The sequence below is a fragment of the Mauremys reevesii genome, unplaced genomic scaffold, assembly GCF_016161935.1.
Source record: "Mauremys reevesii isolate NIE-2019 unplaced genomic scaffold, ASM1616193v1 Contig94, whole genome shotgun sequence".
NCBI classification, from domain to species: domain Eukaryota; kingdom Metazoa; phylum Chordata; order Testudines; family Geoemydidae; genus Mauremys; species Mauremys reevesii.
Genome location: NW_024100911.1, coordinates 138,914 through 160,866, shown reverse-complemented (window position 1 = coordinate 160,866; position 21,953 = coordinate 138,914). Strand labels below are relative to the sequence as shown.

Here is a 21,953-nt window from a genome sequence, read left to right as displayed (position 1 = left end):
ATTTTGGGGTTTTGCTGGAAACTCCATGTTTTCTACAGGAAAAACACCCCCATTTTCGGACCAGTTCTAACAAGCTGATAGGCGTCTGCTGGGGAAAAACAGGATTTGGTGCTATGGGTCTCATGGACTGGAGACGTGTCCGTAGGCTGAGCACACCTTCCAGCACCAAATACCCCAGAGTCCATGAACCTGAGATTTCACCTAGATCCTTCCCCTTTCACCTCCAGCAGGATGGATACAGTTCCCAGCCTCACCCCAGCCTGGCATGGACGGGTGAGGAGAGACACCCTACAACTGGGTCAGAGGCAGAGAAGGTGCCTGACAGGGAAAGGAGAAGCCAAAGTGACATTCCTTCACCAGAGCAGAGAATTTTGCAAAGGAACCAAAACAAACTGTCATGACAGAAGACACCACAGAGCTTAGAAAGACTGTGAACAATGAGCAGGGCTCGCCCCGCACTGAGATGCAGCTGCCTCTGGGGGGGGGGGGCAGCTGGGTAACAGCCGCACAGCAACACTGCACAGGGATGAGGGTCACCACTGACAGTGAGGGGAGCATGCCCCCCTGCCTCACTCCCTGCAAAGTCAGTGGTTTCCTCTCCATGTCTTAATCTGTCTTGACTCTGCTTAGAGGCTGAGCTCTCCTCCCAGGCTGGCCTGTCCTCACCTTTTTCCCAGCAGCGAGATGTGTCTCAGTGAGCGGCTTCCCATTCTAGTCCCCCTGCACATGTCGACTGGCCACGCCCACCAGGTTGGTGACGTAGTCCCTCAGGCTCTCCCAGAAATCCTCATCCATGTCTGCAAAGGGGAGAGAGAGAGAGATGATGGTGGAGGAATCTAGGGCCTGTCTGATCCCTCTTCTCTCTACTGTCCAGGCTCTGCACATGGGAGGGGGCTCAGAGATGCTGTCCTGGGTCCATCACCTCTCAGCCTTCCCTCTCCTCCAGTCGTGATCCCTCTCCTGGGGAGGGGCATCAGGTAACAGCAGCTGCTGCTTCTGCTCAGCCCTTCCAGGGCCCTGGGGTGTTTGCAAGGGGACGTCGCCGCCAGCATCTGCCAGAGCTGGGGGGAATCGTTACATTGACACACAAACACCTGGGCAGCAATCCCCTTCCTTTCATCTATTTATACCTGCTCCTGTATTTTCACTCCATGCATCTATGAAGTGGGTTCTAGCCCACGAAAGCTTCTGCCCAAATACATTTCTTAGTCTCTAAGGTGCCACAAGGACTCCTCGTTGTTTTTACAAACACCTGTGCTAACATTAGCCAGATCTGCTGGGCAGCAAGAGAGGAGCCGGCCTCATCTGTGGCAGATGTTGGAAGGGGAGCAGTGAACGAGGCAGGAGATGGCAGGAAGGGAAAGGAGTGTCTGTCAGTCCCAGTCTCCCCCCTCCAAATCCCAGTCCTCCCAACCCCAGGTCCCAGGCTCTGCAGACTCCTTGTCCCAGCCTACTCCTGTCCCTCCCCCTTGGTCCTGATTTTGATCCCTTGTGCTCTGCACTCAGGCAGACTCCTTCTCTGTGCCACCTGGGGTCACTGAGATGGCGGGAGAAACAGGTGCCTCCCATCTCAGCTCTGGTGCCCCAACCCACCTCAACCTGGAGCAGTAGAGAAGGGTGCAGAGCAACCGCCCCAGGCCCTGGCCCCAGCAGCCTACCCACGAACAGCGGAGCTGGGCGGGAGGGGAGGGATGGGTCCTAACTTTGGCCCAATGCCCGATACCTGGAAGCAGAGAGCCAGGCTGGGCCATGAGGTGAAAGTGCTGATTCCAGAGCCCCACGTAACCGTGGGACCAGCCGTGTCCCCCCAGGCTATTTGGATAATCAGGAATAGGTTGTATCTTGTTGCAAAGAATGAAACTACATGAGTCAGCCCGTATTTCTCTCAGACCGTAAAAAGGATGAGAGCTAAAGTGAGAAGTGGTTCATTTTGGTTGTCCACATGTTATTAAATATGAAAGTTTGTCACCGGACTGGTCCTCAAAGACGCATCCAGAGACCCTCGAAGGAAACTTGTGCTGAACTCTAGTAAGAACCGTACAGCCGCTCAGCTCAAGTGCAATCAAACCCAGCGGAATTAAAGTTCCATCGAGCTGTAGAGGCTGGGTTGGAAAATCCACTTCTATCTCACAGACAGCTGCCGATCACTTGTTTTCTGCATGTAATTCCCTTCTGCTCCAGTGCTGTATGGGATATACTCTGTTTAACTACTTCCATTTGTAGGCTGTGAAGTCTGAGGATGACCTAAGCGCATAATGGGTTTGTTCTTTGCCAGCCAAACTCGGTCCTAAATGTCAAGAAATCATGTAAGGGGGGTGGATTGAGAACTTTTTGTCAAACGTTTTTTTGGACAAAAAGGGGCTTTGGGACCAAATTGAAAATGAGAGAAAAGGAAAATAGTTTTGTAAAAATGAAAATAGTGTGGGTGTCAAAGAGAGAGAGAGGTGGGGGGAGGTTAATTTAAAAGGTGGGGGAAGGGAGGGAAATGGAATGATTTGGAAAGGAAATGAAAATTGCCAAATTATTTTTGGGTTGAGCCATTTGTCAAGGGAGGTCATCCTAAGAGGAACACACGTGACACTTAACCGGTCGACAGAGAGTCTGCATCCACTGAAAGCAAAGCAATTTCCTCTAATGGAGCTTCCGTATAAAGAAGTGAAACTTTCTTGGGTGGGAATGGGTTGGAAGGGATTTCAGAGTGCTGTTGCACAGCGTTTTGTTCTGCGTATCATGTGACCACTGGGAAGACCTAGTCTGCAATCCTGTATCCAAATCTGGCACCCGTCTATTCAGCTTAACAATGAGGAGGTTCATGGGGGGCATGAATCTCATCTGTAAGTACCTACAAGGGGAATAGAAATTAGATCTCAGAGGCCTCGTCCATCTCGTTGGTCTGACACATCCCATTGGCTGGAAGTTGAAGCTAGACAAATTCAGACTGGAAATAAGGTGTCAACATTTAACACTGAGAGTCACTGCCCATTGGCACATCTCACTAAGGGGTGTGCGGGATTCTCCATCACCGATCACTATAAAATCAAGCTGGGATGTTTTTCTAACTGATCTGCTCTAGTTGAACCAGGAATTAGTTCTGGGCCGTTCTCTGGCCCGGGTTATACAGGGAGGTCAGACTAGGTGATCACATGGGTCCCTTGTGGCCTGGGGATCCGTGACTCTATGTTGCAGCAAGAGGGCTCTGTGCCGGGCCAGGTGCAGAGAGGGGCTGCTGGGGTGATCAGAGGGACGGAGAGCCCATCTTGTGGGAAGAGACTCAAAGAGCCTGGGTCATTCAGTCTAAAAGGAGGCAGAGAGTGGTTGTGACTGTTCGCCCTGACGGCATGGGTGGGAGGAATTCCAAGAACGGGGAAGACCATGGAAGCTGGAGGACGGTGTGGCAGAAGGACAACAGGGACTGGACCAACAGCGGTGGGAAACGAGAAGGTGGCTCCTACACCCAGAGATGGCAGGTTCTGAACAACCTCCCAATGGGATCAGTGGAGGCTGGAGGGGGAGGGAGCAAGAAACCCAACTTGTTTGGAGAAGGTGCCTGGGAGAAAGCAGAAGTCACTTGGGACTGACATCCAGAGAGAGTTCAGTGTTCGTGGTTAGCATTGTTCTGCTGGAAGGTGGCCAGGCAAAGGGTCTTGAGTGCGGAACCATCCCAGAGCGAGGAGGCATTTAACATTCTCCTTCGTGCCCGTCAGGAGAGACTGAAGCAGGATCTGCACTTTACATTCAGGTTGGTAGATCTATATTGCTTGGAGTGGGGGTGAGAAATCCACACACGCCCCACGCCCCCCTAATCACCATCGCTAGGCCGACCTGACCACCAGTGGAGACCCAGCTAGGTGGACGGAAGGTCGTTTCCGTCGATGTAGATACTGCAGCTCGGGGAGGTGGGGTTTGAACCCCCTGCCACCGCTGTGGGCTGTATCTGTACGACAGGGTTATGCTGGCGTAGCCACAGTACTGCCGCTGTGACACGCTAGTCCCGGCCATGGCGGCTTGGCCTGAGACGCCCCTGTTGGAGCAGAGTGGGGTCGAGCCCTTGCTAGTTTAAGGATTTGATTCTTTCTTCTCCCGTGTTGACCAGGAGAGGGCCCAGCCATTGTGGTGTGTTAGGGTGGGAATGGCCGCACACCTCCATGAGTGCATGTAACAGGCCGCCATGGGGAGGTGCTAAGGAGCGATCTCCCAGACTGAAACACCCCTGAAATCGGCCTCATCAGGCCCAGGAATGGGGGGTTCCTAGTGTGAGGAAAGTGTCCACAGAGACTGGGAGCTGCAAGTTGTTATCACCACAGTGAGAGGGGCTCAGTGTGTAGCTGCCTGGGGAGAATGAAGGGGCACCCGGAGCCCCTGGCATGGGGGGTGGGCATGGGGGGCACCCGGAGCCCCTGGCATGGTGGGCGCGCAGGGGGGGCACCCGGAGCCCCTGGCATGGTGGGCGGGCAGGGGGGGCACCCGGAACCCCTGGCATGGTGGGCGGACAGGGGGGGCACATGGATCTCCTGGCATGGTGGGTGGGCAGGGGGGGCACATGGAGCCCCTGGCATGGGGGAGGGGAAAATGGGGGCACAGGGGGTGACTGGCTGTTGGGGGAAGGGGGCACACAGAGCTCTGGCTGCTCCCGGTAAGTGACTGTTACCCCCCTTCACCACATTATTATTTGTTTCCATGCTGGCCGGGCACTCACCCATTCAAGGTGTCAGTGTGTTCCCCCGCCCCCGAATCCGGACACTGGGGACCAGCTGAGACCGAGGGGCTGCAGTGCAGGGACACGTTCGTGGCTCCCAGCCACCTGCAGAGCTTTTGGCTGCCGTATCAGACGCCAGGGGCTCCGTGTGTCCTTCACTCCCCCTGTTTCTGTGTGACAAAGTGGGACTGTTCTTAATGTTTCCTCTGAATACTGTGCTGGTGCCTCAGTTTCCCCTCTGCATTTCTTAAGTCTCTAGGTGGTGGGATAAAGGCCAGTGTGCGTAAATGGCCAACACTCTGTCTCCTGGCAACTAATGGCCGGTGCTCTTCCCCCCTGCAAGGTGATAGCTAAAGGTGTTGGAGAACAAAGGAATCAGGTGACCTCCTGGCCCGGAAAGGGACAAAGCCCAGAGGAGGAGGGGCTGGAGGGGGAGTTAGTTAGTTAGTCTGGAGCTGGCTGGGGACATGGGGTGAGTGCAGACGGGGGTGTTTGGCTCGCTGGCCCCCCAGGATGGACCCGGCTGAGGGGTCCGGTTCTCTGTACCTACAAGCTCTGTTTTAGACCATGTTCCTGTCATCTAATAAACCTTCTGTTTTACTGGCTGGCTGAGAGTCACGTCTGACTGCGAAGTGGGGGTGCAGGCCCCTCTGGCTTCCCCAGGACCCCACCTGGGCAGACTCGCTGGGGGAAGCGCACGGGGGGATGGGGATGCTGAATGGTCAGACCCAGGAGGTGAAGCCATGTGAGCTTCTTGCCCTGAAGACAGTCTGCTCCCAGAGAGGAGACTTCACCAGAGTCCTGACCGGCTTCGTAGGGAGCAGTTCCAGAGCATCGCCCGGGGGCTCCGTGACATTCTGGTCTTCCGGTTTTCACCAAAACCCACCGGGCTCTGGCCATTGACGCACAGAACACCCTTGGAGATTTTGGGCGGGATCAGAGGTGGCGTTAGGAAGTGAGTGTGTTGCAGCCAGCAGGCCAAGGGGAGAAATCCCAGCACGGGAAGCACAGCCCCTGGATTCACTCAATCAGGAAGTTTTTCAAACATCTCCTGGGTGCATAGGTTCCATCTTGCGCTAGCTGGGGACCAGACACCTGCCACTGGGTCGCCTGGCATGGGCGGTGCAGTAAATATGCCCCCCCCAAGTGTATGCCCACTCAGACCAATGGCGCTAACCCTGCCGGGCTGTGAATGCAACAAGCCGAACAGGACATGAGGACGTATCAGGCAAGATTAAAATTAGTTTCACTTGCGAATCAGACGTGGGAGAAAGGAAAAGGGGGGAATGTTTCATAGGTCAAGTAAGAGTCTGAAAAATTTCTTTCCATTTGAAAACTGCGGGAGCCAGGAAGCCTGGGTCTCAGTCTCCTTTACTCCAACCACTAGACCCCACTCCCCTCCCAGAGCCAGGGAGAGAACCCAGGAGTCCTGGCTCCCAGCCCCCTTGCTCTAACCACTAGACCCCACTCTCCTCCCAGAGCTGGGGAAAGAACCCAGGAGTCCTGGCTCCCAACTCTCCCTGGATTAACCACTACTTCCCTCTGTCAGGCTGACCCCACCGTGTCACCTGCTCCATCTGCCTGGCCGTCTTGGAGGACCCCGTCTCCATCGAGTGCAGCCACAACTTCTGCCGGGGCTGCCTCTCGGCTCACTGGAGCCAGGTCTCGTCCCAGACATACCGGTGCCCGGAGTGCCACCACCCCTGCTCCAAGCACAGGATGATCCCAGACACACGCGTCAAAAGCCTAGTACAGAAATTCAGAAACATGCCACAGAGCGGGAGAGAGACAGAGCGGGTGAGAGCAGGGGATACTGGACATGGGACACGGGACTTTCTTCACTAGAAGGCACCAGCTCTGATCCAGGAGGCCAGGGACGGGCTGGCTCAGAGGGTGGGAATGGGACATGGGGCCTTTCCCCTCCAGGTGGCACCAGCTCTGATCTGACACCAGGGCGGGGGATAGGCTGGCTCAGGGGTATGGGAATGGGGCACGGCGCTCTGCTCTGGGGAGCTGGACACTGGCAGGCTTAAGGGTGGGGTGCCAGCTCTGGCCTGCTCTCTCCCTGCAGCACGGGCCAGGGGCTCCACCGGAGATGGGGTGCCCGGTGCAGCTGGTGCGTCTGGATGACAAAGGGGACCTGACCCTGGACGAGGAGGCCCTGAGCCGCTGCCTGGAGCAGGGTGGGGTGGGGGACGCCCCCGTCTGCCTGGTGTCCATCATTGGGGAGCAGCGCCTGGGCAAATCCTTCTTGCTGAACTACCTGCTGCGCCGGCTCCGCAGCCTGGTGAGTGTGAACGGGAACAGGAGTGAGCTGGGGTGTGAGCGGCCCCATCCTGCCCCCTGCTGGGGGGTCAGAGCTGCACACGGGTCCGTGAGCAGCCCGCCCCCCACAGCTGCAGTTAGCAGGAGCCATGGCTGGATCCTAGTGTCTCTGTCTGCCTGTCTGTCTGAAAGTAGTTTGTCTGCACCCCTAGTGTGTCCGTCTATCAGATTCTGAGCAGGCCTGTCCCATGTATTCCTCACCACCACCATCCCACTCGAGAACAATTAACTCCCTGTGACAGTTTTGGGTTCAACCCAGACCAAGGAGACGTGTCACCGCTAGCCTCTGCCTTCAATGCCACAACAGGCAGTCCACAAGCCTGCAGGCCACACCCAGGCTCTCACTGCCCTGTTGTTTTGTGCAGAGGGACCCCAACACTCTTCCTATCCCAAGTCGCCCCCAAACCAGCTGCCAAGGTGATGAATTGCTGGGCTTCCAGGAACTGTGAGTTCCAGGTCACCCGTTCCAGCCTCCCTGTCCGCCCTGCCAGCAAACCCTTCAGCACTCAGCCAGTCCTGTCCTCTTCTTGGGGGAAACAAACACGGAACCCCGACTCCCGGGCTCCCCAGAGACGTCTCCCTGCAGTGGCCAGCCTGCTCCTGCAACACGCCCAGAAACCATTCAGTGTGTTGCTCCTTTATGGAGACAACGTGCGGCCGCTTGACTGGGATGGACAAATGTTCAGATGCCAATCGCAGCCCCGGGCTGGTTACTACTCAGAGTGAAACAAGGCCCATTGGGTTAAGTGGCACCATGTGTAAGGAGTGAAGCCGGAAAGGACAACAAGCAAAGAGAAGGGAAAATACACGTCACTCTCTAACACTGAACTTCCACAAGCTACAGGCTTTGCCTAGGCAGGTTTCTCCCCTAGAGTCGTTTCCCGGAGACTTCAGCCCCCTCGGTCGAAGGACCCACCGTTGTGTGATTTCAAGAGCTCTGGCCTATTTTGTCCTGCCAGGGCAGGGTAACACCAGTGTCTCTTTGCCCCCCTCCTATCACCCCAAAGTTCAGCGTCTCCATTTAATGTGTAATACCAGTGAGTGTCCAAACATTTCCTGTAGCGTTAATACAGACCTTGCACAGTGATAGTTATTGCCGGTGGGTCACTGGCCTTTAGCGAAGGCCTCACACAAGCCACTTTGATAATACACAGATATTGCCGTTGATTTGATTATTTATTTGAAGTTCAGGCCCCGCCCACTCATCTTTTTAGCCCAGGAAACCACTGAAATGAGTCCTCTGAAAAGCCAAACCCAGCCTAAGCGTCTCTCGCCCGCTTGGGTGTCGCGGGGTGATCTCTGCCGAGCTTGACGTCTTTGTGTAGCTTCTATGTAACTACATTTCCGATGTCCTGCGGTTTCCTTTGGAGACCCAGTCGAGCAGGTTACCACATTCCCTGGCCCAGGGCAGCCCGGGGGATGCTGGACTTGCCAAACACATTTTAAGAGCCTAATTCTCAGCCATGACCACACCCCTTTGTGCGCACCCCGTGCAGACATCACCCACAGATATTAAGGACCCATGAGGGCTGAGTTGGTCAGTGAGGCTCACCTGCCACCCATTAGGTTAGAACATGATGCCAGGGCGTGAGGTGCAGTGAGTCCGTCAGGCCTCACAAGAGTTGGTGGCACAGAGCAGTGACCCACCAATTGCCCTGTGTCACACCCCCATACCCTCCCCTCCCGAGCCCTGGGGATTTGCAGGATGGTGTGGGTCGGGCCCAGTCAATCTTATCCCCCCACCCTGATCTGACTCCTCCTCACGGCAGGACGCGAGGGACGGGTCATGGATGGGCCGGGAGGACGAGCCCCTGGAGGGGTTCAAGTGGCGAGCGGATGAGCAGCAGGTCACCAAGGGGGTGTGGGCCTGGAGCCAGCCCTTCTGGGTCCCAGCCAAGGGGGGGAAGGTGAGTGGGGGCTTTGGGGGTGCACAAGGAAAGAGGAGGGACCATGAGTTGTCTGGGAGAAGGGAAAGGGGAATCGAGAAAGAGGGTGGAGGGCTAGGAAGAGAGGGAAAGGGGATAGACCTGGGAAAGAATTCCCCATGGGGCGCCAGGTGGAGAGATAACGGGGGGAATGGAGAAGAGCGAGAGGAGGGAGCTAACACTGGGGCAGGCGAGAACGAGCTGCCAGGTGCCAGGGGGGCCGAGCAGGGGGCAGCTCTGGGGGCAGAGGGGCCGTGGGTGGCTGGACGAAGCCGGGAGCTGACCTGGGGCTCTCACTCTTGGCCCCCAGGTGGCCGTGCTGCTGGTCGACACCGAGGGCTCCATGGACCTTGAAAGGAACAAGGAGACGAGCGTCAAACTCTCTGCCATGTCCATGCTGCTCAGCTCCTACCAGGTTTCGGGTGCTCGGCGTAGGGTGCTGTGCTGTAGGGAACAGGGCGGGGGATTAGGCGGGGGACCTCTCCTCTCCTCTGATGGTAAGGGCTGGTGCTAAGGCCCCATAATGGCACTAGGGGGCGCTGTGCTGCAGGGAGTGGGGCAGGGCTCAGCAGGGGGCGCTCTCCCCTGGGGGTCAGGGCTGGCCCCGATGCCCCGTGCGGCACTAGGGGGCGCTGTGCTCGGGGCGGGTGCCGTGGCTGGGAAGTGGCCTGGGGCGGCTATTGCTGCAGCTCTGTTCATCTCTTCATTATCTGCAGATACTGAACATTGGCCGTCAGGTGAAGGACCCGGATCTCGAATACCTGGAGGTGAGGCCGGGCAGCGCGACGCAGAACGTGGCCAGGCCAGGTTCTCCCGTTAGCCCCACAGGGTTATTATCCCTCCCCAGGGGTCCTGTGGGGAAACTGAGGCCCAGAGAGAGAAACCGACTCTCCACGGTCACGTGGGCCTCTGGACTCAGCACTGTCACCGCACGGCCCAGCCTGGCTCTCTGCTCCCAGGTGTCCGGCATTGGCCACTGGGACACAGTTGGGACCCCTCCCTCCCCTCCCCTCCAGCCCAGCTCTGCCGTCGGTGGGAAGCTGCTGGGGCCAGGGCTTGGGGCGGTCGCTCTGCCCCCTGCCCTGCCGGGTCGAGCCCCTGGCAGTCACACCCTTAGCAATGTCACTGCACGTCCTGCCTCTCGGCCATGTCCCAGGCCGCGGTTTGGCCTGCGGGGCTGTGCAAACAATGCTGGTAGCATCCGGCAACCTGAGGCAATGGTGTTTTTCTGGGGCGGAAGTGGGAGCAGCTCAGGAACCGCTCGGGAAAGGACCCTACATCAGAATCACCGACCCATCCCCACCCACCACCTCCGCAGAGCACCCTGGAGACAAGCAGCGAGCCCTGGAACTGGATTTGCTCCTCTGTGGGGTGTAGGGGGCGGAGGAGGGGTATGTGCTAACAACGACCCTCCCCCCAGCACCACACCCTCATGCCCCACGGCCTTCCCCCATCCCCTGGGCTGGGTGCACCTTGCTTCTCTCTGCCCCACAGAAAATGCCTCTGTCCATGTCCAGCTCCGTTTCGCGCTTGCTGGGCCTCACTGCGAAGGGAGCAGGTCAGATGGGGGGGTGGGGATCAGGCCCCTTTCCTCTTCACAGGAAGGATCCCCCCGGCCAATGTAAACACCTCCCAGCCCCCAGACTCACTCACTCCCCCTAAACTCTTCACTCTGCAGATGTTTGTGCAGGTGGCCGAAGTGGTGGGAAAGAAATACAGACTGGAGCCCATTCAGGTGAGACGACATTCCCCCCACATCACTCGCCCTGCCCCATGTGTCCCCACAGTGCACCTCTCCCCCACTCCACAGCATGCTCCTGCCCCATGCACCACCCCCCTACCCCATGCCCTTCAGGGTTGAGGCTTCCCCTGCAGACACCGTCCTTTGCCCCCTTCCAACCTCCGCCACCCCCAGTGACCCCCCACTCCCCTCCTGTCTCCCCTGCAGCACCTAGACCTGCTGGTGCGAGACTGGAGCAGCTCCCTGGTCCTCGGAGCCCAGGGTGGGGAGCAGTATCTGAGAGACGTCCGACAGGTGACTGTGGGGCTTGGTGGGGGGGTGGGGTGAGGAATGGGACATGCAGCCTGTCCCGTGTGGCGGGGGTTGGCTCTGAAAGTTCCTCCACTCTTTATTTAGTGTTGCTAGCTGCATTTCATTGTTATAAGTTCTGTATATCTATATAACGATTCCCCCCGGCTCTGGCAGAGGCTGGCGGTGACGTCCCCCTGCAAACACCCCAAGGCCTTGGAAACGCTGAAGAGAATCAGCAGCCGCTGTTACCTGATGCCCTTCCCTGGCAAGCGGATCATGATTGGGAGCAAGGGAACCCTGAGAGGTAACCGACCCGGAACAGCGGCTCTGAGCCCCCTGCCATGTGCAGAGCAACGCGACTGGGTCACAGCACATGCCTGCACATGGAAGGTAGAGAGAAGAGGGATCAGATGGTCCCCAGTTTCCCCCACTATTGTCCATCTCTCTCCCCTTCACAGACATGGATAAGGATTTCCAGGAGAGCCTGAGGGACTATGTCACCACCTTGGTGAGCTCTGCCGGTCGACACGTCCGGACGGACCGGCATGGGGAGCTGCTCACCGGGACACAGCTGGCTGCCAAGATAAAGGTGGGGACCGTCCAGCTGTGCTGGAGGGAGCAGGAAGGGGATGCTCTCCCTTTGCAGTCAGTGATAATCCCAATACCCATAAGCGTCGCTGTGTGACCTTTCCACAGCTGGCCCTCCCCAGAGGTGGCTGCATCTCACAGCTGAGAAAACCCATGTTCACAGCCTTTCTAAGCCCTGTGAGTCTGTGACGTGATGGTTTCTTTTGGTTCCTTTGCAGAATTTATCTGATGTGATGAAGAAACATCGCTCTGGGTTCTCCTCCCCCTGTCAGGTACCGTCTCTGTCTCGGACCTGATCGTGGGGTGTCTCCCCTCCCCCGTCCATACCAGGGCTGGGGCAATGTTGGGAACTGGGTCCATGCTGCTGGAGGTGATGGGGAAAGGGTCCAAGTGAAATCTCACGTTCGGGGTAGAAGATTTTGATTAGCCTGGAGGGTGGATGATGCTGGAGGCTTCGCCCCGTCTATGGACCCATCTCCTGTCCATGAAACCCATAGCACCAAATCCTGTTTTTCCCCCAAGAGATGCCCGTTGGCATTTAAATGAGAGGAGCTTGTTAGAGCTGGCCCAAAATGGGGATGTTTTTCCTGCAGAAAACTTGGGAGTTTCCAGGAAAATCTCAGAATATTTCTGTGTGGAAAGGTCATTGGGGCAGGTCCTGGGAGTTGTAGTTCTTGTGCCTCGTGTTCCCCATTCTTCTCCACGGATTGGGCACCTGGTTGAACTACACATCCCATGATGCACTGCAGGCAGCATGCAGTAGCAGGCCTCCCCAAGAGGAGAGACTCCGCTCCTGCGTCATGGGGATGTATCTCGGGCAACCCATCAGTCCTCCCCATTCTCCTCTATGGGTTGGTGTAACAGTGTGGCACCCACCTCTCACGAGCCCCCCCCTCTGATCGGGTGTGTCTGAGCTTCTTGAACCACTCCCGGCCCTAGGATCTGGCCACACCCCAGGGCTTCCTCCCTGGAGGCGATTGTTTCCCCCGCTCTGGGTCTGTTCTGACCCCAGCTCTCCAGCCAGGCCTCTTAACAGTTCAGATCCCCTTCCGGGGGTTTAATCATTGTCCAAGTGTAGGTCACGTCCCCAGTGGCTTATCGGGGGGATCCGGGCCCACCCACTACTCCAGGTCCCAGCCCAGGGACCATAACAGTAGCAACCGTACACCACAGTATCCCTTTAGCAAAACTGTCTTTTGTTCCCTGGAGCACCTCCCAAGGTCCCAGCCTTCACCGACACCCTACCCTTAGCTCAGGACATTTCTAAGTTCAAGCTCAGCAGCTAGCCAGGAGCTCTTCCTCGCTCCCCTGGTCCCTCCTAGCACTGAGCTCTCCATTATGGTGCAGTTCCCTTTGCCCAGACAGGAGCTCCCACCTGCACTCCACTGGCTCCTGCGAGGAATTGTCTGTCTCTGGCTCTGCAGCTCCTTTTTATAGGGATCTCCTGGGCCCCGATTGGCCGCTCCCTGCAACCTCATTGATTGGCCACTTCCCCTGCAGCCACTCAAGCCTGCTTGGAGGACCTCTCCACTGCTCCCTTCCTGCAACAAGTCCGGCAGGGGGCTTCTGGGCCTAGTACACCCCATCGCAGTTGGGCTTCCTGCTTCAACTGCAGCTCCCAGGAGCCCAGCCTTCAGAGGAGAATGGGAGGTTGGGGCAACCAAACTACATCTCCCATCATGCATCATGGTATCCTCTCTTGCTGATGGGAGGCGGTGCCTCATGGCTTCAGGCAGCAGCACCAGCTTTCCAATGAGTGGGGTGGTACTCGACCCCCAGCTCTGCCCCAGGTCCTGCTCCCACTCCATCTTCTCCCACCCCCACCCCAGCTCTTCCCTCCCCCAAGTGTACTGCACCCTCGCACGTTCCCCCTTCCACCCAGCACCTCCTGCATGCCACAAATTAGCTGATTGTGGTGGCTGGGAGGCCCTGGAAGGGAGGGTGAGGCACTGATCAGCTGAGGCACTGGGGGAGATGGGGGAGATGATAGGGGGCTGCTGATTTTTCTCCATATGTGCTCCAGCCCCAAAGCACCCACAGAGTTGGCACCAATGGCAGCAGGACAGCATGGGAGGTTTAGTCCAAACTCAGTGCTGGGTGTACAGAGGAGAATCAGGCATCTGAACCACATTTCCCATGATGCACCAACATCTCCTCTCTTGGTGCGTGTCTCATGGTCATGGTGCATCATGGGAGGCACCTGCAGCAGCAGGGGAAGGGGGCAGGAGAAGGTGGGTTCAGAGGCTCTGTCTGCTGGCCCCTCTGGGGAGTGGGGCATAACCACATCACAGCACTGTCTGCTCCAGCCATAACCCCCCTGCCCACCCTCTGTGAGAATAGACCGGCCTAGCAATAGCCACTCCAGAATAGCTGCACTGCAGAGACTCTTCCAGAGTCATTGCTCCTCCACAACAAGATTTAACCCAGCCCGAACAATACCCCTCCCCCACCCCAAAAGGAGAGTGGAGATTCACACCCAAACCACCTGCTGCCTGGGGAATCGAGAAAAGCCCCCAAATACCCCCAGACCCGTGAGAGCCGGCGTCACTGACGCACTCTCGGGAGCCAGCCTCAGGCCGAACTGGGGCAGGGAATGGAGCCAAGGCTGGGCTGCTGTGTGGGTCAGACCGCAAACCGGGGGTACCATAGCCTCAAACAGCTGCCACGCCCTCTAGCAGTGTCGCTTTGTTGCCTGAGGCTGCTGCAGTGGAAGCTGGGTGGAGACAGGGGTCCATGAACTGCAGCTCACCCCGGCCTTGTCCTCCCCGTGCAGATGGCCATCACCTTCCACAACCAGAGAGTCCTGGGCAGCGCCCGCCATGACCACGCTGCATTTCTGAACGATGAGGTGAGTGTGGGGGGACGGGTCTGTGCCCCTGGGCAGGGGAACTCGAGGCAACCATCCAAGCCGGTTCCACAGGCTCTGGGATTTGGGACAGGAGATGGGAGTTCATATCTCCAGCTCCCAGGGTGGCTGCAGAGATGGGAGACAGCGGCACATGAGTTGGGGGTTCTGCCCAGCACCAGCAGAACGGGGCCCCCAATATCAGGCAGGGAGGGCTATGCAGCACTGCACATGGCAGGCGCTTGATTTCAGTCAGGCGATCTGTGCCGTGCCCGGCACGATGGGAGCCAGCCCTGATCTCAGTTGCGGGGGTGTCTGAGCTCAGTTAGTGAGTGGGTCTGCGTGTTTCCTGGTGTGACATGAGCCTCACTCTCGGCCGTCTCTTCTCCTGGTGGCTGCAGGACAGCAAATCCCGGAACATGTTTTACTGCCTGAAGGTGCGGCCGAGCAAAATGGCGGAGCAGTTCGCGGAGCGGCGCGGGCAGTTGCTGAGGCGGTGCCGGACAGACATGCGGGAGCCGGCGCCAGAGAAAGAGGCCCAGCTGACGGAGCTGGAGGCGGAGCTGAAGCAGGAGGCCGAGACCTTCCTGGAGACCTACAGGAAGCGCTTCAAGAAATTTGTCATTGCAGCAGGCATTGGCACGGGGGCGCTGGTCCTGGCACCGGTGGGGGGAGCAGCCGGTGTTGGGGTCGCTGCTGCTGCTGCGCTCGGTATGGCTGAGGCAGCAGCCATTGGAGCCGGGGTGGGCGCCGTGGCTGGGATGTGTGTGGGCGGGGGCGTGGGACAGGGAGTTGGTGGGAATGTCACCTGGAAGGATAAGCAGAGGGCTGAGGCCAGCGCCAGCCAAAGGGAGCAGGGGGACGGCACTGAGGAGCAATCCGATGAAGCTCCCCTGATCCGAACAGCGCACTGCTAAGTCTGGGGTGACAAATAAGGTGATGGGGCTGCAGAGTGGCCGAGACACTTCGGCCACAAACCACCCTAGACCAGGGGAGCCACCCACCCACAGATTCTAAGAAGGACATTGGGTAGAATCTGCTCTGAAAAACCTCCAATGACTGTGTGACCCCCAGGCCCATCAGTGCCAGCGGACAGAGGGTTCAGTGCCCTGTGTCAGCACCTTGTAATATATCAAATGCAAGTCGAGAGCACCCTGAGCATGAATATGCGTGTGTAACATAGGCCTTGTCACGCCGTTTGGGGTCACACTCACATGTAGATATGGAAAACTTGTTTTGAAGTCTGAATAAAGGCAGGGTTGGCAGACAAGTTTCTGCCAGACAAAGGATGTATATTTGCCTGTGTCATAAATATAGAGGGAAGGGTAACAACTGCCTTACCTGTAAGGGGTTAAGTAGTTCAAATAACCTAGTTGGCACCTGACCAGAAGGACCAATGAGGAAAGAAGATACTTTCAAATCTGGGGGGGGGAGGATTTGTTTGTTTGTTGTTGTGTGGGTTGTTCCCTTTCGGGATGGTAAAACATCTCCTGAAAATATACTTGGAATAATCCATCTAAATCCACAGAAATTGTAAGTAGGGCAAGGAAATGCATTAGGTTATCTTTTGTTTTGGCTTGTGAATTTTCCTATGCTACAGAGGTAGTTTTAATTCCTGTTTTTGTAACTGTGAAGCTGAGCCAGAGGGGAATCCTCTGTGTTTAAAAGCTTTTTATTATCCTGTAAAAGTTACTTTCCATCCTGATTTTGCAGGTGTGATTCTTTCACTTTTTTTCTTTATAAATAAGTTTTTCTTTTAAGAATCTGATTGATTGTAGTGTCCTGAAGACAAAGTGTCTGGTCTGTGCTCACATTGCTGGCCAATTCGTTGGTATGTTAGTCTCAAGCCTCCTCAGGAAAGGGGTGATGGGGCTTGGGGGGATACTTTAGGGGGGAATAGGGATTCCAAGTGACCCTTCCCTGAATTTTTGTGTTAATCACTTGGTGGTGGCAGCGATACTGTCCAAGGTCAACTAAAGGAATTTGTGCCCTGGGAAAGTTTTAACCTAAGCTGGTAGGATATAAGTTTAAGGGGTCTTTCATGCTGGTCCCAACATTTTACCACAGAGTTCAGAGTTAGGGGGGAACCCTGACAAGGTGACAGTGTGGTGGGATCATTTTGAACTACAGACCTCAGGATTTTAAAAAGACACATTTTTCCTTTTCGCTGCTTAAAAGCCAGGGAGTTATTTTTTCTTTTCTTTGCTGCCTGAGCAGGGGCGGCTCTAGGCACCAGCAAAACAAGCTGGTGCCTAGGGCGGCAAAATCTAGGGGGCGGCAAAAGGCTGGGGACCCAGCTCATCCTGCCGCTGCGAGCCGAGGAGCGGCCCGTCCCCTGCAGCCGGGGTGGGCGGCAGGCTGGGCCGGCGGACCTGCCGCAGTCATGCCTGCGGGAGGTCCACCGGAGCCCCGGGACGACTGGACCCGCCGCAGGCATGACTGCGGAGGGGGCGCTCGTCCCGCGGCTCGGCTGGACCTCCCGCAGGCATGACTGAGGCAGCTCAAGCGGAGCCGCCGGACCCGCGAACCGTCCGCAGCCGCGGGAGGTCCAGCCGAGCCACGCGGGACCAGTGGTCCCTCTGCAGTCATGCCCGCGGGAGGTCCGCTGCTCCCGCGGCTCCGGGGCGCCTCCCGCGCATGACTGCTTGGGGCGGCCAAAAAGGTAGAGCCGCCTCTGTGCCCGAGGAGGAACAAGCAGGCAAAAGGGTTCGGCCTGAAAATCAGGGAGTTTCTTTTAAGGGACACTTTTTTTTAATTTTATTTTAGCTGAGAGCAGCTGAAGTTTTTTTTCTTTGCCTGGGGACAGAGTAGTTAAGCAAGGAAATTCACAAGCTGTTTAGGGTTTTTTTTGCATTTTTCACAAGCTGGTTGCATTCTGTCTGGTGGGCTTTCCCTTGGTGCAAATACTTTTCTAGTAGAGATGTAAAGTCAATATTCCTAACTTTAGATACAAAAATGATACATGAATGATAATCCTATTCAGCAAATCAATACCTTTCCAATGATACTTCACAAACCCCATCTTGCATAAAATACATTATGATTATGACACAATCATATCATAATATTACTATGAAAAGCATAGGAATCAATGTCACAATCTGCTTGTGCCGGGCTGGACAACTGGCCACCCCGGTGAGCTCTGCCTCCCCAATGCAACTCCAGCTCTTAGCTCAGTTCTTCAAGATACAAGGGGCTTGGGGGCTTTAAGTACCAGCCATGTCTCTACCACCCAAAGAGTTATTCCCTCCACAAATGTCCAATCTCTCTCTGTGCTCTCCAGCTCCATCCAGGGACTCCCACTGCTGACACCAGGAGCAGAGTGTAGCCAGGCATGAGGGATGTAATTATTGCAGTGGCTGTAAACTGACATAAATTAGGTCAGCTTAATTTTGGAGTGTAGACAGGGCCATAGTCTTGCTTTCACTACAGCTGTAGCTCCATGTTGTGCTATGAACTGAAGTGTGCGCCTTGAGCTGGAATCATTCCAGTTGCTGCGTAGCATCCCTGTGGGACAGCACAGCTGGTAGTTCTGTGCATTTCCAGGGGATCAGGGCTGGACACGCTGTCATGGAGTCCCAGGCCCGATGCTTGGGAACTGCTCTGTATGAAGCCAGCCAGGACTCTGGGTAGCGTGACTCCCCACAGGGCACGCTGTCCGGCAAAGACGCCTCCTCAGCTATGGCGTTCCTGGGTCTGACCTCAGAGCATTCAGCTCCCTGTTCTCACTGTGCACTTCCTGCAGCAAGTCCACCTGAACGGACACCCGGGGAAGCTGGAGGGACCCTGCATCCCAACTCCGCAGTTAGCAGTGACTCAGCCAATGTTGTAAAACAGAAGGGTTTATTAGTCGACAGGAACACAGCATAGAACAGAGCTCGTTAACCAGAAAGCAGGGCCTAGTTTTTCTATAGGACAGGAATCCTTTGTCTCCCACTGTGTTCCCATCCCCGGTTAGTGAAAAAATACTAGTATGATCATAGAGTCCAGTACCAGGTGACTTGGTCACGCGACCCTGCAGCCATAACGCAGAGGTTGTTTGTAGCAGCAGAAGTGATTTTCAAGAAATGTTTGAAAATTTGAGAGATGTCAACATTTGAGACCAACAAATGTATTTGGGGATAAGCTTTAGTGGGCTACAAGCCACTTTGTTAGTGAAAAGATGTGTTAGTGTATTTACACCTTCCTGCTGTCATTTTCACTCCATGCATCTGATGAAGTGGGTTCCAGCCCACGAAAGCTTCTGCCCAAATACATTTGTTGGTCTTTAAGGTGCCACAGGACTCCTCGTTGTTTGTGCTGATACAGACTAACCCAGCTCCCCCTCTGAAACCTGCCAACATTTGCAGTGATTATAGAGCAATATTTGATCCTTACAGAGAATAGTTGAATCTGAGGGATTTTAGATCAAGGGTCAATAACTGGGGGAGAGGGTTAAATCTGAAAGCGCTTTATATCCCTAACGGATCATTACAAACTAACAATGCAAACATTTTGGGAGGTTTTTGGTTTGATAATTTGATGTCCCTGTGACAGGGGCCGTTCACCACTGGTGGCGTCTCCTCCTGGGGATTAGCTGGGCCAGGCATTGCGCCCTCCTCTGGCCGTGTCTCTCCCATCATCCTCTAGCTGTCTGCCACGCTGGGGGCCGCCTCTCCGTGTCGTGCGCTTGGGCCAGGTCACCGTGTTTCCCTTTCTGGGGGGTATCAAAGTCTTCCCAGGATGAATCATCCTACGGAGTCCACTAGCCTCTGCCTGGTCTGTGCCACATCCCCAGTGGCCGGCAGCCTCCCAACTCCCTCCTCTCCGGGAGGGACCACAGGCCTCCCTCAATAGCCCTGAGCACCTCCCTGCCTCCGGGACGGACTGCAGCCTGCCCTCCTGCAGCCCCCAGCTGCTCCTGGGCCTCCTGCAGCCCCCTCCTGCTCCTGTCCCGCTGGCCCTGCTTCCAACTGGTGGCCCCTTTGCAGCCTAAATCTCTCCCATTCTAGCTGCTTCGTTTGTTCATTGGGCACTTGGCCTGTTTCAGCTCGAGGGTTGCCAACCCTCCAGGCCTGTCTTGGAGTCTCCAGGAATTAAAGAGTCGTTTTAATACAAAACTGAGAGTTCAGTAGAGAGGAGGAAACGTTGCCGGGGGATTAGATCCATATTCAGTCATAAGAGAGATGAGGGGAAAACGGGAGGGAATCTGTGTCAGTGGGTGCACGTGGTCCAGGCTGGCTGGCTGGTGATGCTGCGGGGGGGGAGTGAGGCCCGTGTCTCTCAGTCTCCTCCACACGGAGCCAGCGTCACTCACGGACAAGGCCAATGAAGGACTCAGTGCGGTGCCCAGCCCCATCCACTGGGCCTTGGCCTGCCTGCTCTTTGCCCCCTGCGGCCCATGGGCAGAGAGCAGAGTGACCCCGGGTTCCCCGTCCCAGCCCCATGGGACGGACAGGAGTGGAGGGAATCTTTAGCCAGGACTCACCATCTCTCCCTGGCAATGTGCCCTCCCTCCTGCTTCCCTCAGTGGGGGAGGAGTTTAACCAGCCAACGCCAAAGACTCTTCCCCTCCCAGGAGAAGGAAAAGCCACTGAAGGTCCATCCCCTTCACCCCACAGCGCAGGTTCACCATCGCGGGTCGGGAGCTTTCAAGCAGCCCCCTCCCAACAGGGAAACCCACAAGCAGTTCTTCCTCTTCGTCTTTGTGCAGCGCCTGGCGCGATGGGGCCCTGATCTCAGCTGGGGCTTTGAGGTGCTTCTTATAATGTGCTATTAATATGCTTCACGCTGCTATAAAAATTACATAATGATCCCCGAGCCCAAAGACTAGTTTAAAGTCAGAGAATTCACCTCTTTGCTGGTCATACAGGTGCTGTCCCTGCCTCCACCACAAGAGGTCTCTGGGTCTGTGATGTATTTGGTCCCGGTACTAACGATATATGATAATCTCCTTCTGGAAACCACAGCAGGGAGAATTTCAGTGACACCTCTCAGTAATGTCCATAGCACAAGTCTTTGCTTTAGGAGCAGGGGAAAGGAAAATCCATCTCCTGGATGATTTGCCATCCCAAATGGCAGCCAATCCCTGTGACCTGGGAAAGAGAGTTTCCTGAGAGTGGGGTGGGGTGTTGGGGAGGGGACGTATTTTGGGGAGCAGGGAAGGTTTCAGGCAGCGGTTTGTTGGCTAACATGGACCCAGGGGTCTTTTTGGAGGAAGTCCTGGCCCAACTCACCTTCCCAATAACGGAAACCCTCCGTGATTCCCCTCAGCCTGAATTTATGTCTCCCTCATTCCCTGCTACTAGAAATCGAATCACATCACAGACACCCCCAGGCCCCCCACCACTCTGCTGCTGCACCCTCCCCAACATCCCGGACCCGCGTCCCCATGAGTCCCACCTCCCTCAGTCTCTCACCGACGTGGCTTGGCCGGAGCCAGCGCAGCTGGGTGTTCCTATGCAAATTTTGCATAAATTGTCACACATTTTGCTGCACAAAACTAGGCAGCCGGGCTGTGGTGGTTCTTGTTCCCTGTTCTGCGAGGAATGTTGCAATGTTGTGGAAGGCGATGGCCATCTGCACGGGGAGGACACGGCTGGGGTGAGCTGCTGTTTATTTGGCTCCATCTCCACCTAGTGGCTGCAGCTTCCACCACAGCAGCCTCACGTAACAGAGCGACACCGTTAGCCAGTGGGGCAGATGTCTGGGGCTCCCAGTGCTGCCGGGCTCCAGTCTGACCCTCACGGCAGCCCAGCGTCGGCTGCATTCCCTGACCCAGGGCACTTGGGCACTTTCCTCTAGCCAAGGATTCTGGAGACCCGGCCCCAGGTGAGCTCGGCCTGCGGCTGATGCCAGACAACACATTAGTGACACCTGCTCTTGCACGTCTGGCGTTATTTGGGGGCTTTCATTGACTTTCTGGAGACATGTTTTGCGGGGACAAAATCCGGGTTAAATCTTATTGTGGAGGTTCAATGACTCCAAAACAGTCCCTGCTGTGGGCCTATTCTGGAGAGGTTATTGGGATGTAGTTATTCCGGAAGAGCTTGGCTACTCTATTCCTCCCATGTAGACAAGCTTCGCTCCCAAACTCCTTGAGAGGATCGCATGGGTTGCACCCACCCACCGCCGATTTGTGACTGATGTTCAAGAATGTCTGTAGCGCTCTGTACCTCAAAGTAGCAGCCTGTAACCCCCATATTCCTCATTCATATATGGCTGTGACATTTTATACAAACTATTCCATGGCAGACATCTTATGAAGAGTGTATATACAAAGCACCGTGTTGGGGACCCCTGACCTAGAGAGCCTCCTGAAGCACGACGATCGTTTTGATTTAAATGGACTTGAACTGTAAGAAGAATTGAGTTGTTGCCACATGCAAAATCGATGATGGACATTGTACAGTTTACTCATACCAGCAAACTTGTTGACATATATCCTAATGTGTACACTGCCACTCATATTCTGCTGACAATTCCTGTAACAGTAGCATCAGGAGAATGGAGTTTCTCAAAACTAAAGCTCATTAAAAACTATCTCCGCTCTACAAGGAGTCA

General features: G+C 55.9%; 1 protein-coding gene across 1 annotated transcript; it reads left to right on the top strand.

Moving 5' to 3' along the window:
• Positions 1–3,538: 3,538 nt before the first annotated feature.
• LOC120395099 (RING finger protein 112-like) lies at positions 3,539–15,427 on the top strand. Its single transcript, XM_039519258.1, has 13 exons — positions 3,539–3,739; positions 6,246–6,493; positions 6,768–6,983; positions 8,791–8,928; positions 9,257–9,361; positions 9,663–9,713; positions 10,625–10,681; positions 10,895–10,981; positions 11,153–11,282; positions 11,437–11,567; positions 11,785–11,838; positions 14,340–14,414; positions 14,813–15,427. Exons 2-13 carry the CDS (start codon positions 6,416–6,418, stop codon positions 15,326–15,328), a joined length of 1,638 nt encoding a protein of 545 aa, XP_039375192.1. The 5' UTR covers positions 3,539–3,739; positions 6,246–6,415; the 3' UTR covers positions 15,329–15,427.
• The last annotated feature ends 6,526 nt before the right edge of the window (positions 15,428–21,953 follow it).